We start from the raw sequence: 19329 nt of genomic DNA on the forward strand, positions 1-19329 counted from the left end.
AAAATTTTATTTGTATGTTATTTATTTATTTCTTCATGTATACTGCTTTGGTTTGTATCATTGGTGTGTTGCATCAGCAGGCAAAAATACAGATTTTGGATAATCTAGTCATACTGTTCACTTAAAAACATGTATGAAATGGAAAGAGTTGTTAGGCGTCACATATGTGATTATTTTATTATAAGTATAATCTTGTAATAAATTGGGATGTTCTAAATTGTGTTTTTCAAAGTTTTTAGCATCAATGTAAACATAGTAACTGAGTAGCTCCCATCTCAAACAGTTATCAGAAAAAGACTGAATTCCTGTGACTGGATTTTCTTCATAGACTTTCAAGACCTCCCTTGAATGTTTTTAAGTAAACAATTTCTTTGTAACTATTTTTGCATATTCCATACACAATGACATTTATGTCAAAGTTGAAAAGAGACTGGAAAGTATTTGTGTGTTTTCAACAACTACAGAGCGGGATATCAAGAGAGGTTGACTGGTCATAGTTTTGTTTAAGTTAAAACTTCATCGTAAACTACCACCTTCACTTTCATTACTTGTTAAGTTTGATTTGATAATTTGATGTAGGGTCACCCTAGTGACAATGTTTGTTTAGATAATTATTAATCATACTGTTCACTTAAAAACATGTATGAAATGGAAAGAGTTGTTAGGCGTCACATATGTGATTATTTTATTATAAGTATAATCTTGTAATAAATTGGGATGTTCTAAATTGTGTTTTTCAAAGTTTTTAGCATCAATGTAAACATAGTAACTGAGTAGCTCCCATCTCAAACAGTTATCAGAAAAAGACTGAATTCCTGTGACCCTCCCATAAATTAATATGCTTCATGAAATAATTGGTTGTGTGTTGTATAATCATAAATAATATGTAAAAGGTGTTTGAGTGCCTACATGAGACAGCTATCCATTATTTACGTAAGTGTGAATTAGCATTGCCCCCATTCACACAATCACTTAGCCATTTTAACTCTTATTTTCTTAAGTGTTCCTGGACTGTAGCTGAAATCAGAGGACATCCTCAGAGTAATCCTGGCTGTTTGAATTGAACTTTGCAGTAGTTACATTTGGTGGTGCGACATACAGTTACATCTTGAAAATGATTAGCACAAATATCAATGATCGTGCCAGTGGGGTTGGGGGTGTTAACATTTTGCCCTTGTCAGCAAGATATCTCAAGAACCGTTCTCTGGATTTTCTTCATATTCAGCACCAAGCTTTATCTAGTGAAGCCATTGAATTTTCAAGGTCGTGGAGACACTAAGAAGATTTCAGCATGTTAAATTGCATATTTTGATAGTCAGCAGGATATCACACACAAAAAGTTTCTGGATTTTCTTGAAATTTGACATCATACTTCGTTGATTTTGGTGACCTTCACTGGAACCTTTTGAAGATATCAACATATTACACTGCCTGTTGTCATTTTCAGGAAGATATCTCAAGAATGGTTCACTGGATTTTCTTCATAGACTTTCAAGACCTCCCTTGAATGTTTTTAAATAGACAATTTCTTTGTAACTATTTTTGCATATTCCATACACAATGACATTTATGTCAAAGTTGAAAAGAGACTGGAAAGTATTTGTGTGTTTTCAACAACTACAGAGCGGGATATCAAGAGAGGTTGACTGGTCATAGTTTTGTTTAAGTTAAAACTTCATCGTAAACTACCACCTTCACTTTCATTACTTGTTAAGTTTGATTTGATAATTTGATGTAGGGTCACCCTAGTGACAATGTTTGTTTAGATAATTATTAATCATACTGTTCACTTAAAAACATGTATGAAATGGAAAGAGTTGTTAGGCGTCACATATGTGATTATTTTATTATAAGTATAATCTTGTAATAAATTGGGATGTTCTAAATTGTGTTTTTCAAAGTTTTTAGCATCAATGTAAACATAGTAACTGAGTAGCTCCCATCTCAAACAGTTATCAGAAAAAGACTGAATTCCTGTGACCCTCCCATGAATTAATATGCTTCATGAAATAATTGGTTGTGTGTTGTATAATCATAAATAATATGTAAAAGGTGTTTGAGTGCCTACATGAGACAGCTATCCATTATTTACGTAAGTGTGAATTAGCATTGCCCCCATTCACACAATCACTTAGCCATTTTAACTCTTATTTTCTTAAGTGTTCCTGGACTGTAGCTGAAATCAGAGGACATCCTCAGAGTAATCCTGGCTGTTTGAATTGAACTTTGCAGTAGTTACATTTGGTGGTGCGACATACAGTTACATCTTGAAAATGATTAGCACAAATATCAATGATCGTGCCAGTGGGGTTGGGGGTGTTAACATTTTGCCCTTGTCAGCAAGATATCTCAAGAACCGTTCTCTGGATTTTCTTCATATTCAGCACCAAGCTTTATCTAGTGAAGCCATTGAATTTTCAAGGTCGTGGAGACACTAAGAAAATTTCAGCATGTTAAATTGCATATTTTGATAGTCAGCAGGATATCACACACAAAAAGTTACTGGATTTTCTTGAAATTTGACATCATACTTCGTTGATTTTGGTGACCTTCACTGGAACCTTTTGAAGATATCAACATATTACACTGCCTGTTGTCATTTTCAGGAAGATATCTCAAGAATGGTTCACTGGATTTTCTTCATAGACTTTCAAGACCTCCCTTGAATGTTTTTAAATAGACAATTTCTTTGTAACTATTTTTGCATATTCCATACACAATGACATTTATGTCAAAGTTGAAAAGAGACTGGAAAGTATTTGTGTGTTTTCAACAACTACAGAGCGGGATATCAAGAGAGGTTGACTGGTCATAGTTTTGTTTAAGTTAAAACTTCATCGTAAACTACCACCTTCACTTTCATTACTTGTTAAGTTTGATTTGATAATTTGATGTAGGGTCACCCTAGTGACAATGTTTGTTTAGATAATTATTAACTACTTCTATAAATTACAATACAACACAAAACAATAAAATCCTTGCAAAACTCTTGCTTTTTAATTTACAGAAAGAAATATTAATTTTTCATGACTGCCAAATATTGAAAATAACTCCCAAAACTCCCATTTTTAAATGTCTGTGTAAACACCTGCTCTCCCCCTCCCCTTCTACCTTCCATCTGTGTATTCACTCAATGTGCTGCGGGGCGGTGGGGTAGCCTAGTGGTTATAGCGTTCGCTCGTCACGCCGAAGACCCGGGTTCGATTCCCCACATGGGTACAATGTGTTATGCCCATTTTCTGGTGTCCCCGGCCGTGATATTGCTGGAATATTGCTAAAAGCGGCGTAAAACTAAACTCACTCACTCACTCACTCAATGTGCTGCTGTCATGGGGTGTCTTTTTTTGAATTTGTGTGTCTATTTCTGCTTCAAGTTTGTTCATATTTCTATATAGCTCTATATAGCTCTCAGCTTGGTTTCACAGTGAGCCTGTGTATAAAGGCAGTATTTCAGTTGTTGAGTATTTCATGCAGGGAAGTCAAGGGCATATGACAGTCTCAAGTCGATCAGCAGATGCTCTTTTTATTATTGCTAAAATCCACAGACAAGAAAACCTCAAAGACTGTCAATTTTATGGCAGAGACTTCTCCAAAACATCTGTGTATCTGAATATGGTCGAGTATTGATAAAGATACCAGTCTTAAGACAGTAGCATCAGCCTCTGCAGTGATGTGATCAGTGATGTATGTCATCAAACAGTGGACTATAACTTTCAGGAAGTCTTGAATCTGATCTGAAGGTTCTACAATAAATATATGAAGAGTAATTGACTGAATCTCATCTGTTTTGCTGATCCAAATAACTTCAGTAAGTTTGTGCTACAACATAATCAGTATTCCAAGTTTAGCTTTATTAAATAAAGTTTCTGTAAAGATGTTTTGGGTATAATGAAGAACTTCTGAAACTTTCACAAACACATATCATCCCAATTCTGCTCACGTTACCATGACAACAGCAGCATGACGGGTGCAAGGTGCCCTGGTATCTAAGTCGCCCTGTGCAGAGTTGTGTCCCTTGGCTGTGCCAGTAACCTGTCATTGTGGTCTCGAATGCTGGTTCTCCACAATTATGTTGCTGATTTGTCAACACCATACCCATGTGAAAGCGGTAAATGTCTTACCTGTACATCACAATGCACTTTGCTTCCATATCAACTCCAACTGAGATAAATTTGTATTTATGGTCATTCAAAGTCAGTCAAGTTAAAAGATCCACTAGCTTGTCTATACATTTCATTACAGCTATAGCAAACTCAAGTCACCTTGGCTTCTTGTAACAGAAGTTTTTGATTAAAATATGCAAGAAGTGCTCAGAAAAGTAAAATCAGTTTGCTATATCCATCAGTTCATTATGCTTGTTAGAAGCATTTCCCTTATATATGTAGTTGAGGAGATCCCTGAACATCCGGGGTAAAATAGGTGTTCAGCAACCCATGCTTGCCATGGAAGGTGACTATGCTTATTGTAAGAGGTGACTAACAGGATCGGGTGGTCAGGCTCGCTGACTTGGTTGACATGTCATCGGTTCCCAGTTGCACAGATCGATGCTAATGTTGTTGATGACTGGACTGTCTGGTCCAGACTTTATTATTTACAGAGCGCTAGCTGACATAAAGCTGGAATATTGCTGAGTGCAGCGTAAAGTGGAACTCACTCACTCATACATGAGAAAATAATTTGGCACCTCTTTTTGTTACAAGGCTGTTATATATCTTTTCAGCTCTGCTACTTTCAATGAACACTCTACAGACTTATTTTTGTGAATATTTGGTCTACGTAGAAATTTCAAGAATACTATTAGACTGATCTAGAGCTTGATCAGTGGGTTTTTACAGGTGAAGTCCCTTTAGTACTGTACACTTGAAGTGAAGCCTTTCTCACTTAACAGATTCAGAAACCAGCATGGCAGATTTTGATTAATTCAGACTGGACATGGAGTAAAATGTCCACTCCTTGCAATAATGTGATACTCCTTTCAGTAAAGGTTATAGCAGATTTGTTGCCACTGATATGTTCTGAAATCGTTAAGATATTCCCTACGAGAAGATGGTGGTGTCTGAAACAGACAGTAATGAGGTGGGCTGTTATTGATGAGTTATAGTTGGCCAAGGTGACATTTCTGCAGAAAGTAATTCCCTGAAAATCATTTATCATGTACTCTCTGTGACTCCCTGTGTCAGAGATGTTGAAGGTCAGATGGATCTGGATTCAGCAGAAGGCTACAGAATACCTTCACACTCTTCCTCCGTGGCGTGTAGCCGTGACTGACCTTCAGACTCTGCTCCATTATCACCACTGCCATATCTATAATGTAATATGCCCTACATTGATTGAGGTGTATCTTTTGATTGATTTTATAAATGATCAATATCTTCAAGGTTCTTTCTTCGGCGACTGACTTTTTTCATGCAAACTTATTACAGTGATGGTGTAGCCTTGTGGTTTAGGTGTTTGCTTGGCACACTGAAGACTCAGGTTTGATTCTTGACATGAGTACAATCTGTGAAGCCAAATTCTGGTGTCCTTTGGCATGATATTGCTGGAATATTGCTGGTTCGGTTTTCAACATGCTGTGAGCTGTGGGTCAGCCTAGTGCTGTAGTGTTGGCTATTTGTACTAAAGACCCAGGTTCGATTCCCCACATGGGTACAGTGTGTGAAGCCAAATTCTGGTGTCCTCCAGCGTGATATTGCTGGAATATTGCTGCCTCAGTTCTCAACATGGATGGTTTGATTCCTCACATGTGTAAAATTCTGGTGTCATTGTGAGGCAGGGGTATTACTTTATCTGTACTCTCTGTCAGCACAGGTGCAAAGAGACATATCTCTTTCTGTTCTCTGCCATATTTCGCTAATGTTGCTAATGGTACTAAAGAACCAATCACACATTCACTGTTACATTTTGTTGAATTTACAGTACTATTTGGAAAAGGATCAACTGTCTGATGACTACATTTCTGAGTATGTCTGTATGATGTAGAGAAAAGTGATATACCATTTGAAAGTTTGAAGGATATTATTGATTGTTCTTCTATGAAATATACTGGAGTGTAATGCTGACAATGTCAGGAAACAATTCTCTGCTCATTCATGATTTATTACCAGCTGATTTATTGCTGTCAGTGGTCTTTTTTTGAAATACATCTGAAAAAAAGAAGAATGATTCATGAAATATTGTTTGAGGAGCACTTTCTGTATTTTGAAGCCTAATCAGGTGGTTACCCAAACTGTTAATGTTCAAGTTTTAATTGATGTTTAAGAAATTCTGTTGCAATAGAAATACCAACTCTGAGATTCTTCTGGTGTATGTTTCCAATTCTTCATAGATATTGCTGAGGTGTGAAGATGATGTTCACATGCAGATACCGATGTGTGTGTCTATATAATAAATAAATAAATAAATAAATAAATAAATAAATAAATAAATAAATAAATAAATAAATAAATAAATAAATATATATATATATATATATATATACTGAGGGGAAAAAATAAGTTATCACATGAAAGGACAGGAAGTGTTCTTTTATTCTTTTCCCAAGTTTTCTTCAAAGCTTTGTATCACATAGCTTTTGAAGAAACTTGGACAGAAAAACAAGAAAACACTTTATGTAATCCCTTATTTTTTGTCCCTCAAGATATGAAGCATCCACAACTGCATAAAATCAGTGGGTTTTTTTTTGCAACCAGAACTGCCTGTTCATGTGAAATACAGAAGCAGACAATCTGTTAATGTTGCCTCACTTTTATGAAGCATTTGTAATATTGATACTGATTATCTGATTAGGCAGTGGACAAGTCTGTGAAGATCCAGATTAGAATTGGATTTCAGCAACCCATACTTGTCCCATTTGTATAGATCATTGCTCAAGCTGATGATCACTGGATTGCCCGATCCAGATGTAATTATTTACAGACTGCTTCCACACAGCTGGAATTGCTGAACGTGGTATTAAGTAAGAAACACGCAAATATATTGAAAGTAGACTGATCATTGAGCACATTTTATGTCTAGTGAACCCCTCCTTTAAGACAAAATGTGTTTGTACTTTGTTCATGTAAGTCTGAAGTTTTCAATGCAGTAATACACATCAATGATTTGTGTGTTGCAATCTACTGAATTGCATGACACATCAGTTCAAATTTCTCTGTGATATCTGTGTGACCATCACCCACTCAAGGTCTCCTTGATATGGTTACTGTCCTTGATTCTTGTCAAATATTCATAGTTTCTATTTACATATGATTTTTAGAATGAAAACAATGTTTTCCAACTCTCATGGTGAAAAATAAACCAGTCTAAGTAAACTTAGTCTCAGTGTATTTTGTTACACTCCACCACTGAGTCTAACAAAACCTAGTAGGAGGTCATGTCAGGTAACCTTTGAGCGACCAATGAACGTCCAATCAAACGCAAGACGGTTAAATAGATTTAACCAATCAGACAACAGCTACTATTTAGGGATCGGAGGGACTTTAAAAATATTCAGGTCACTGACACAGATCTCTCCACAAACAAAAATCTGCATATAACACAGTCATTTGACCAGCAGTATATACGCTTTGGGGTTTCTGTTGACATGGTTACCGTTAGCTAATATTTCCGAAAGATGACAGCCTTGAATATTGCCAAAAATACTACTTTCAGCGACTGTTTACTCACCCTTGTCATGGTTGTATGTATGCCATGTGCATCACCCGGAAGCAAGCGTACGCTAAATAGCATTTGGAATCGTTCGGGTATGAACCTTTTCGAGATGAAAAGGTCAGAAGGTATGTGGGTAAGCTGTATTCTGATTGGTCAATCTCAAAGGTTACCTGACGCGATCTCCCATAAGGTTTTGTTAGACTCTGTAGTGGAGTGTAACGAAAAGTACTGAGGATAAGTTTACTTAGACTGAAAAATAAACAGGTTTAGTGTGTACTCTAGTGAGCTAGGTACACTAATTAACTATCATGTCAATTTCACCATTTGCTTTAGCTGCTTATAGGAAACTCACTGTCTTATGACTTTGGTATAAAAATGTGGATTGTATTGTTTTCAAAAATAGTGTCAACACATTTGGATAAAACAGCCAGAGATAGTTTCTCTATTCGTGAGCCAATGGATAAATATGTGCACATTTACTATTTCAAATTATTTATAACACACAATATTAGGTGACAATGTAGCAATGTCATAATGACCACACAGTGTTTTACAAAAGATTGTTTATATGCCTTTTTGCGTCACAGGTATATTGTACTGAATATTCTATAATGTACTTTTAGTCTGTGGTTTTCTACTTCACACTTTACATAAACTGACTTCAGATGCATTGATCAAAGACATTTTGAGCTGGTCATTGAACCCATTGTTGTAAGTTGGAACATGAATTGTGAACATGATATTCTGAAAATATAAAGCTTTCCCCTGGTACTTGATTTTTCTTTAATAAAACAGACAAAACCAATCTTGTCTAAAATATTATTAATGCAAACAAGTTTTCCCAGACTGATTGTTTTCGATGATGAGAAAGCATGATTGATGGCTAGCTTGGTCTTTTAGTCACTGCGACCAATTTTCGATTATTTCACTTTATCGAACCAGCACTAGATTTTACAAGAATTGTTTTCTTTCAAAAACATTTCATCTCTTTTTCTTATTATACCTAACAATTTTTTGTAACTATTTTCTTGCTTGAAAAAATGCTGACTCAGTCTAGATATTGTCAGAGCCCTCTGGAGCTTATGAATCATGAACATACGAAACTGATATTCTGAAAATATTAAGATTTCCCTCAGCACTCGCTTTTTCTTTGTCAGAAATAAAATGCCTGTGCAAAAACGGTTTGCAGTACATTCAACAAGATTCCATTAGTGATTCATGGCTGTAAAGTATATATTTACACATATATTTACTGCCAGTTTGATTTGGGGCTAGATTATCAGATTAGCATTAACCTATTTCTGTTCATACCTGCATATTTATAGCGGTCATGTCTGCACCTAGCATTGATTGCCCTTATCAGATGGTACATCTGTTAATTACCTCTAAAATCAGCATTGCAGAAAGGCTGTGCAGTGTATAAGATTGTCCCTGACACTGGGTGCAGTTAGAAATGATCAAATATTATTAAATATTCATGCAAATGAACTTTTATTGAATGAAAGTTCCTGACAGTGTATATTGTTTTCAATATGAAATTTTGCTTAAATTTTATCGAAGTTCTATTTTTATGTTTGTTAATTTCAGAATTAAAAAAAACAACATTTGTGCGCTGCTTGATCAAATGTACTATTACGTTTTTATGAAAGTTTATTGTCTTCAAAGACCAACAGCCTCAAGGCATGAAATGCATGAAAATAATGTGATAGTAATGAGCAGTGTGAAAGGTGGAATTGTCAACACTATCTTGATTTGTCATCAGTATTCAGCCTATTGTGTATGTGACAGACTGTGGAAGTGTATCAGTGTTACAGCATCTTGTATCTGTACATCTAGCATATGGATAGCACCTGTCCCACAGTAAACTCATCACCATGGAACGTCCATGTGTTGGAAGTCGTTGTGGCCATCGCGCCCAGTGTGAGTTATTGATCACTCGGCAACACAGACCTCAGAGGATTGGACGCATGTTGTGATAGCATATACTGGGACTGTGTTCCTGTGTACATTCAACTCTGTCGCTATCAGCGATGCACATGTGCTTGGGTGTATATAGATGAATGGGAGACAAGCATGCATGTATCTGATTACTGTCCTCACCATTGGTCTGATAGCTGCTGTCTCAAATGCTGAAGGTGGGTATTGTCAGGTACAGTTTGTATACCACCATGTACTGTGGATGTTACTGCCAGGTACTGTGAGTGCTACTGCTAGATACTGTGAGTGTTAATGCCAGGTACCGTTCAAATACTGCCAGGTACTGTGAGTGTTACTGACAGGTACGTGTCTGAATACTGCTAGATACTGTGAGTGTTAATGCCAGGTACTGTTCATATACTGTCAAGTACTGTGGGTGTTACTGATTGGAACTGTGAGTGTTACTGTCAGGTGCTGTTCGAATACTGCCAGGTACTGTAGGTGATACTGGTAGGTACTGTTGGTGAGACTGCCAGGTACGATTGATTACTTACCACCAGGTACTGTGGGTGTTACTGAGGTACTGATTGGATATTGCTAGGTTCTGCTGGTAACACTGCCAGGTACTGTGTTTTGTGTTAGTGATGTTATCCACTCCTAAACCATACTGGACGGGCGTGAGCTAACAGTGTCATGAAGAGGCAGAGAGGTGTGTGGGCTGTAGTCTTACAAATCAGAGCGCTTACTGTTTGGGATCTGGCTTTTCTCACTGACATTGACTGTCCCTTTTCTCAAGTGAGTCACACAAGGATCCATTATCATGTTTGCTTTTATGATTTGTTAATGTATGAATAATATATGCACAAAACTGTAGTCAGACGTCTGTTCTTCCTTGATCGGAAGATGTGTTATTTTGTTTATTTTTTCACTGTGTTGCTTGAATGGAATGGAGTTAATAAGAACTGGATATAGACGGCAGTAGTTTAAATGCCCTAAGTTTATTTCATTATTAAAATGCAGGAGATTAGCATACTTTAATTGTATATCACTTTCAGCTGATTTTTAAACATCATGCATGTAACAAGCCATTGTGGGGTTTCCGGATACAAGCTGTATGTTTCAGTCAAAATGTGTATGGCTAATTATGGTCATGGTGAACCAAAGTTAGTAATCCCTTTGAGTTTGTCGTAACCCCTTTGAGTTTGCCGTAACCATAGTGTTTGTAGTTCTGCAATCATAGGCTCTTGTGGTTGTTACTCTTTCTCACACTTACTAATGAAAGCTTTCCCACCGTGCAGAAAGATGCAGGAAAGCCCACACTGATTGTGGAAATTAACATCATAAGCATATTACCTCGCTACTGAATTTTTGAAACAGCAATGAATCTTAGACTATGAAACTGCAACATTTTTACATCAGCGAACTTTGATCTCTACTGCGCATGCGCATTACAATCTGCACTTCTGTCAAATTTACGAGCAACCATGCATTGCCTCGCATAGAAAATGTATTGAATATGTCAAAATAATTACTGTCAGTCACAGTTCATATGAATGGAAATTAAACTAAATAAATGTGCACACAAGCATGATGATTATAGCTGCTAAATAACACAACAGAAATACTTTAATAATGGAATATAACTTTTGTTCAAACTGGAAAATGGCAACATTAAGTCGAAATGTCCTCTTCCATGTATGCATGCGCAAAATCAAAGTTCAAGGCTTTTCATTTTTTGCTCCAGTTTTAGTGATTAAAGTTGCCATTTTTACTGTTTCTGTAGGGAGGTATTATGTTTCTGTTGCTATTTTCACAATTAATGTTGGCTTTTCTGCTTTTTTTGCACATTCAGAGGGTTTTCTTTGGTAGGCCTGGTAATGTTGTATTGTAGATGATCCCACCACGTTTAATGCTGAAAGATGTAATAAAAACATATATACCTCTTTTGTAACATCATCTGGCTGCTTCAGCTGGAATCTATGTGTTGGTGCTAAGGATCATATGGTATGAGGTTGGCTTAGTTCATCATGTTCATTGTGGACCTGAAAATGATAGGACCCATAACCAGTAAATTATGGGCTCTTCAAAAAATCTGATGGCTGTAAATTCATGCCAGTTCTGTCTGACAGTCTGAGGTATACATATAGTTCAAGCCAGTTCCTTTGATAAATGTGAGGTGCATACTTATTTTTCGAGTCGTCATTTGGACGAGCTCACTTGCAAAATATCAACTGCCATTTCCATATATTTATATATTTCACCATTTCACCATCTTCCTGTGCTCATGTTTCTTTAACACAAATGAGATAGTGTCCTTTGACCCTGACTACCTGATGAGGCTAAATTGCCAAACTCTTGAAATATGCATCGTGTAAAATGATTTATCTTTTACCTGTGATATGGACCAGTCACTAAGCTTGATATGTTATTTTTAGAGCCGTTTGCTGACAGCAGTTCATCGGCATCATGTTTGTAATTATTTCTCCATGCAGTTGGGTGTGCTGTGAATATGTTTAATGTATTGCAGTAGTTGGAAATTTGTAATTTGGAGTTTTTTTGACAGAGCTGCATTACAGCTTGTTACATTATGTTTACTTGTATGAAGTTTTGTTATGGTAGACATATGAAGGATAGCAGAATGTGATACATTAATGTCAAAAATGATGTCTGATTGATTCTCTGTTTACTTTTACCACACATGCATGTGAACAATTGTCTTTCCTTTGCATATGCATGTGGCAGATGTCACCAGTGGGGCAGGATACACTCCCCTTAATGTGAACACCTGGTATCATCACCAGTTCATGGTAATTCATGAAAACATACCCTGTCATTGTATGTTACAATATCAAACTTGATGATGTGATGCAAAGTTCATGATAGTCTGCATTAGAGATCAACTATCCAATGTTCGTTATATAATCAGCACTATAGTTCCACTGTCCAAAGTTCATGATATGATCTGCACTACAGCTCAACTATCCAAAGTTCATGACGTCTGCAGTACAGCTTCACTATCCAGTGTTCATGATATGATCTGCATTATAGTGGCACTATCCAGTGTTCATGATATTATCTGCACTGCGTCTCAACTATCCAATGTTCAAGATATAATCTGCACTACAGCCCAACTATCCCAAGATCATGATGTGATATGCAGTGTACTACCACTATCTAATGTTCATGATATGATCTACACTATAGCTCCACTATCCAGTGTTCATGATATGATCTGCACCATAGCTCCACTATCCAATGTTCATGATATGATCTGCACTATAGTTCCACTATCCAATGTTCATGTGATCTGCACTATAGCTCCACTATCCAATGTTCATGATATTTGCACTATAGCTCCACTATCCAATTGTTCAACATCTGATCAACAATATTAGTCAACTCCAAAGTTAGGATGAAGTCAATAGAAAAGGTCAACTATCAAGCATGGTTTTATCAATATTCAATACATACGTAGAAATGCCAACCACTCTGAATTTGGTGAAGTTACTCTGATTTCTAAGTACAAAATTTGCTTTGATTTGTCTTTAAAATTTACTGTTTTTATTTTTTGTAAGGTATTCAATTTCGTAAGTCACAGGTAGTTTAGTTTAGTCAGTACCGGTAATTGCACTCTCAAGCTTAGCATGTGGTCATTTTGGTCTTGATTTTTGTATGTTGCATGTTATTGATGATGAAGTTTCATGAATTTTATTCCAGATGCATGTCATAGCCTGTATGCATGAAACAAAATGGCAGAGTCAATCACTCTCTCACGCCCAACTCACACTTTCATGAGATTCAGTCATGGCATCTCTGTATATAGTTATGGCAGTTATGGTACTAAGAGGAAATATAAGGGAACAGGAAATAATGCAATGTAAAATCTTATTGTAACATTTGAATTGTTAATAATGGTATTGTGTTGTATTTCAGTTATACAGTTGACAGTATCGGCAGGGGATAACAAGATCATCACACTCCCGGAAAACACAGTCACTCTCTCAGCCTTCGTCCTGCCCAAACCTCTCAAAGGTACGTTACAGTAGTTATAGGGAGGTCACGATACAAAAGTTTCAGGAATCGATACGTATCACGATACCCATATCATGATTTGCTATGTATCATGATTACCTATTGAACATTAACCTTTCATATTTTATCATTTTCTATGAAACAGATGAACAGTTTTTATTCCAAGAGATTAACAAGAGATTTCTAATTTCCCATCTTTGTGCATGAACAATAATAAAGAAATACAGTTTGCTCTACCACCATGTATAGTGTAATAAAGCACACTTTCGCCATGAACTATTATAGTTAAAGCACAAGGACGCTTGCGAGGCGTGACGTTGGTTACATTGTGACGTGATGCAAAAAAGTTTGATTACAAGGGGGCAGACTGGAATAGCGCAGTGACGTCAACTCATTGTGACGTAATGCAAAAAGTGCACATTATCGTCTGATAAAGTATTGTAGGCGCCTTTGATCTTAGAATCAGTTATAACTTGCAGAACATCAAAACAAATGATACAATTGTAACATGTAAACGATGCATAAACATATTCAAACTGATACTTTCAAAACCAAATGCATTCAAAACTGTATCGATAATGGTATCATCCTGGAAATCCTATCGATGTATCATGGCATCCCTAAATAGTTACCTGTCCTACTGAGTCTGCTTCAGATTGTGTTTGTATTTGAAAGTAGTGGGAGTGGATGTACGTGCAAGTGCTGATAGTGGTTGCATATGAAAGTATTGGAAGTGGTCGCTCTTGAAAGGGCAGATAGTGGTTTTGCACATTAAAGTGCTGGTACTGGTTGAAAGTACTTGGAGTGGTTGTGCTGGTGGTTTGTGCAGTTGCAATAGAATGTGCTCTTTGTGCAGTGGAAAACCAATCTAGAATTGGGGAATCAAATTGATTGGGCAGATAATATTACTAGAGACAGAAACTCCATTCCAACAGATAATGACTCCCTGACTTGATACAGATTGACACCACTTACCAAGCCACTAATAACTGTCCCTACTTACGAGAAATGTCCAGCAGGTAACAGTTGAGGCCCTGGTCTCCATGTTACTTAACTACGATATTCCTGTAACTGCTTTTGATTTTTAAAAAAAATCAAAACACTAATGTTTTACTTGCAGTCAGTAAGCTTGAGATCTTCATAAGGTCTCATGACATCTGGCCTTGATGTACCATGATCAGTTTGTGATCTTTCCATGATCTCCTTGTTATCTGGCCTGTGATATACTTGTGATCACTTTGTGCTCAAGTTATAATCTAACTGTGTTGTGCTTGTGATCTACACATGATCTATTTGTGATGCGTTTGTTGTCAACCAGAGATCTCCTGTGCTCAACCTGCATTCATACATTGCTACAAGCTTATATTTATTCCTTATACAGTACGTAGAACAATCAATATAGATCATACAGTATCATTACAAAATATCCTATGCTCTGTGATATTCCGGGGGTTTTGTGACTGTTATCATCTATATAAGCATTGCCTTGAGTGTCAAGTCATTCATAACATGCAAACATTGCCCAAATGATTCAAGCTCAACCCCATACAATATAGCAGTGTAATGTTAGCTGAAGGCAACAGGTGTTGCCACTTAAATCAAAGATGGTGACGTACATAACGCTACTGCACAGGTTACGATGCCACCCTTCCTACAGCTGTCTCAATCCACTGCTAGTGCATCATCAATTATTTCTCAGGTTGGCATGTCTCGTGGTAACTGAATGTATCGAGCAAATGCTCTTGTAATAATCATATTTCAGATATAACGTGTGGGAACTTTTGCTCAAATTTTCAAATTTTAGTAATGGAAAAGTTTGGAATGTAATAGTCATTGTATCCCTGCTTGTGACATTTGAGCATTTGCTTAAGTTTGATGAATATTTTACAGTTTGTTCAAAGCTGTCATCAGTAAATCGTATTTCCTATGTAATATACTGAAGAGCAAAGGGTTTTTTTGTCAAGCTTTTAAATAAAAGACATAAACATGAACACTTAATATTATGAAATTTCATTTTTCGAAACTTGCTTTTCTTTTGCTGTTCAGTATAATTCTTGGTGATAAAACTGATAAAATCACAAAACTTTACTGTTTAATGTTTTTGAGGTATGAAGATCATTTGATAGTTCGTGACTATTTTACTGTTTGTTTTAAGTTTCAAAGGATTAAGGAAAAGTGTTTATGTTGGAAAAAAACACTCCCCAAAATTATAAGTCAATAAGTATAGGTCTAGGTATTGCACATATAAATAGACCTTGATGGGGAAATGTAGCTATTACCACTAACTCTTGGACCACATAATCCGATCAGTTGACTTGTTCACGACAAGGAAATCCATTTTAGTTACCTTGTTATCAGTAGCAAGAGGATGGTCAGTCCAAACATTATGTCCAGTCTTGCAAAGTAAAAATGGCCAATTATTCAATTATTGGTTGGTGTGTAGCATGTGTTGTTAATTTGAACATTGACTTAAACAGTTTACAGGAACAACTGATTTCCCTGAAGTTTTCATTGGCATGAAAATAAAAACGGTTTCTGAAGACCAGTTGTAATTAATCAAACAATTTCATGTGTTTGATGAATTATTCACTAATCAGAAATACTTATGTTTAATCACAAAATGCCATTAGGTTATAGAACATACTGTTCAATGTATGTTTGTGTTTGTACCCTGCCGCAAGGCAGAACTGGGGACTATGTATTCAGTAGCATCTGTCCATCCTTCCGTCCATACCTACGCCCCGTTTCTTGTCCATGTGTACACCCCGTTTCTTGTACGTATGCACGTCCCGTTTCTTGTCCGTACGTACACCCCATTTCTTGGTAACGTGATATCTCATGAACTGTTTTTCCCAATATCTTCAAATCTGGTGATTGCTTACATTGGGGAATTATGCAGACACCAGGTGACTTTGTTGACCGTGACCTTATTTTCAAGGTCACCCCAACTCTTCAACCACTCTTCAAAATCTTGTTAACGCAATAGCTCATGAACTGTTTTACCCAATGTCTTCAAATTTGGTGACAGCCTACATTGGAGAATTAGGCAGACACCAGTCAATTTGAGTGACCTTGATCTTATTTTCAGTAAGACCCAAACACTGTCTGCAGTATATTTATGGAGAAGTGAATCTCACTAGTGACAAGTTAGTGTCATATCTAATTGATCACATCATGTCATTTCAACCTTGTGTGTTTCTAAACCCAATTGCACATATATTCCATTTCAGTGTTAAATGTTCTCATCATGATATGGCTGAAATATTGCTGACGTGATGTTAAATACTCACTCTCTCGCTCGCTCACTCACTCACTCACTCACTCACTCTAAACCCAATCATGGATCAATTATTTTGGCAACCTGTATGAATAATAATGAAAACCACTATGGGAAAATTGGATATTGGATAACAGATATGAAAACCAAATGTCTGGAGTCAATAGGAGTCCACACTGCAATCAGTGTTCTGTGGAGTGACATGTTAATTTAGAATTCTATATTTTAGATAAAACATAAAGGAAACTGCAAGCATCATGTAAAGGATCTGGGACATCATATCGTCGTCTCTCAGGTGACATACCTACAGTGACTGTGTTTGTGGATGGTGGCAATATTTTATTTTGACATGAAAAATACTTTTCGGACCGAAGCGAAGGAAGTATGTTGCCAGCCTTTGATCGCTTAACTCGATATAAGAAGACTGGTCATTTTCTATTTCTTTTGCACTGCAGTTTGCCTGTATATGGAGTTTTGTGAAAGTAGTTTGCATATTGACCTAACATTCACATACCACGTTTATCACATTGCTTCATTGCATCCTCCATTACATGATAAAAAACTCTACATATACACAGAGAAAAGAGTTAAGCACCCCCGTAATTAAGTAGTTATGACCATGCATTGAACAGCCCAAATAAATATGACATTTGTTGACACCAATCAACATTAGGTTTGCAATATATGGTCAGTGTTTTAGTGAAACCAGAGCGCCAGAACACAACAAACAATGCACGTGCAACAAACTACCCATGCTTTTTCCGAAATGCAGTATGTTCGTGCAGGCGAAATTCACTATTTAATGGGCTTTTTCCAGACGGTTTGTCATTACCATAAACAATGGCACGTAGGAGCATGCCCAGACTAATCAAGTTAAGGATCCTCAACGTTCGGGACGTCCCCCTGTGACGTCACATCGTGAAAACAGAGCACTGATACGGCTGGCGAGATGTTTGCCCTTTGCGACCAGTACAGTCCTGAAACGTCTTTGGCTTCCAAATCGCCAATTGAGCTCTAAGACTGTTAAGAACCGTTTGAGGGCTGCTGGATTGGCTTCGAGGAGGGTAATTAGACGTCCTCTGTTGACCAATGACCACAAACAACGGCGACTGATGTGGTGTCGAGCGAGGGAGAACTGGAACTTGAGGTCTTGGAGAAGGATCCATTGGTCTGATGAAAGTCGTTTCATGCTGCATCCCAAAGACGGTCGAATGCGGGTCTGGAGGTGTGGAAATACAGCCTATGCTCCTAGGAACATCCTACCAAATGTTCCTTTTCGGGGAGGCTCTGTGATGGTTTGGGGATGCTTTTCACATGATTGCAAGTTGGACCTGCTGACTATACGGGGCAATTTGACAGGTGCGCGATACATCCAGGAAGTGCTGAAGCCACATGTCGTTCCTCATTTTGACAATCATACTCTTGCTTCCAGGCCTGTATTTATGGACAACAACGCCAGACCCCATCATTCCATCGCAGTGAACCTTTTTATTCAACAGAATGCTGTGGATAGGTGTGACTGGCCCGCCATGAGTCCTGATCTCAACCCTATAGAGCACATCTGGGATATCATTGGTCGTCGTGTGCAAGCAAGAGAACCTCCACCACAGAACTTGAATGAATTTGAGGCAGCACTGCATGAGGAATGGCAGAGGATACCCATGATTCAGTTTCAGCGTCTTGTTAGGGGTATGCGACGAAGGGTTGGCGCTGTGATCCAGGCAATTGGAGGAAGTACCCGTTGCTGACTGTAAATTGTTTTGGAGACATTTTGTGAGCTCATGGACAAATGCCATCAGCACATGTTCACCCATAGCTTTACCAGCTCAATAGTGTCACAGTATTTCATATGTATGCAAAATTACCCCCTTTAATGGTCAGCTTGTAACACAATAAATGGAACTGTAAATCAGACACTTGTGGTGTTCTTGTGTTCCCAAGAATGTGTTCTTTGATAACCTATCTTAAATACTCATGTGTATTTCACCACGGTCTGTAAATTTGTGTGTGTTCAACTCAATGACCAAAAACACCGGGGGGTGCTTAACTTTTTTCTCTGTGTATATATTGTTGAACCTTTGATTACTTGGCCAGCCATACCCTATTGGTGACAACGAATCATCAAACTTGTACCATGAGAGTGAATGATGACCAAAGTTTTACATTACTTGTAGGAATTGTCCCACAAACCTTCGTTGTTGCAGGAATGGCTCGTCATGAGTAGACACAGGACCAATTATGTTATGGAAACTCTTTTTGAAGTACTTTGTATGGGTGTGTTGCATGTTTCCACCATGCCAAAATCTGTTGAGTGTGGATTTTGAACCTAGATACACATTACAGATTCTCTCATGGATTGTTTACCTTGCACACAGGTGCTGTCAGAGAAAACTGGACCATATATTGCAGTGCGGTCAGAGTGTCCATGACCATATGCAGATGCAGAATATGTAGAT

The 19329-nt window shown here is 37.3% G+C and overlaps 1 protein-coding gene across 1 annotated transcript in view; it reads left to right on the plus strand.

Moving 5' to 3' along the window:
- The window catches only part of LOC137277880 (dyslexia-associated protein KIAA0319-like protein), an 85558-nt gene that overhangs the window by 42330 nt on the left and 23899 nt on the right, over positions 1-19329 (plus strand). The window contains exon 7 of the mRNA XM_067809857.1: positions 13498-13596. Within this exon, the coding sequence (XP_067665958.1) occupies positions 13498-13596 (99 nt within the window). The remainder of the gene's footprint in view (positions 1-13497; positions 13597-19329) is intronic.

The sequence above is a fragment of the Haliotis asinina genome, chromosome 3 (genome assembly GCF_037392515.1).
Source record: "Haliotis asinina isolate JCU_RB_2024 chromosome 3, JCU_Hal_asi_v2, whole genome shotgun sequence".
Taxonomy (NCBI): domain Eukaryota; kingdom Metazoa; phylum Mollusca; class Gastropoda; order Lepetellida; family Haliotidae; genus Haliotis; species Haliotis asinina.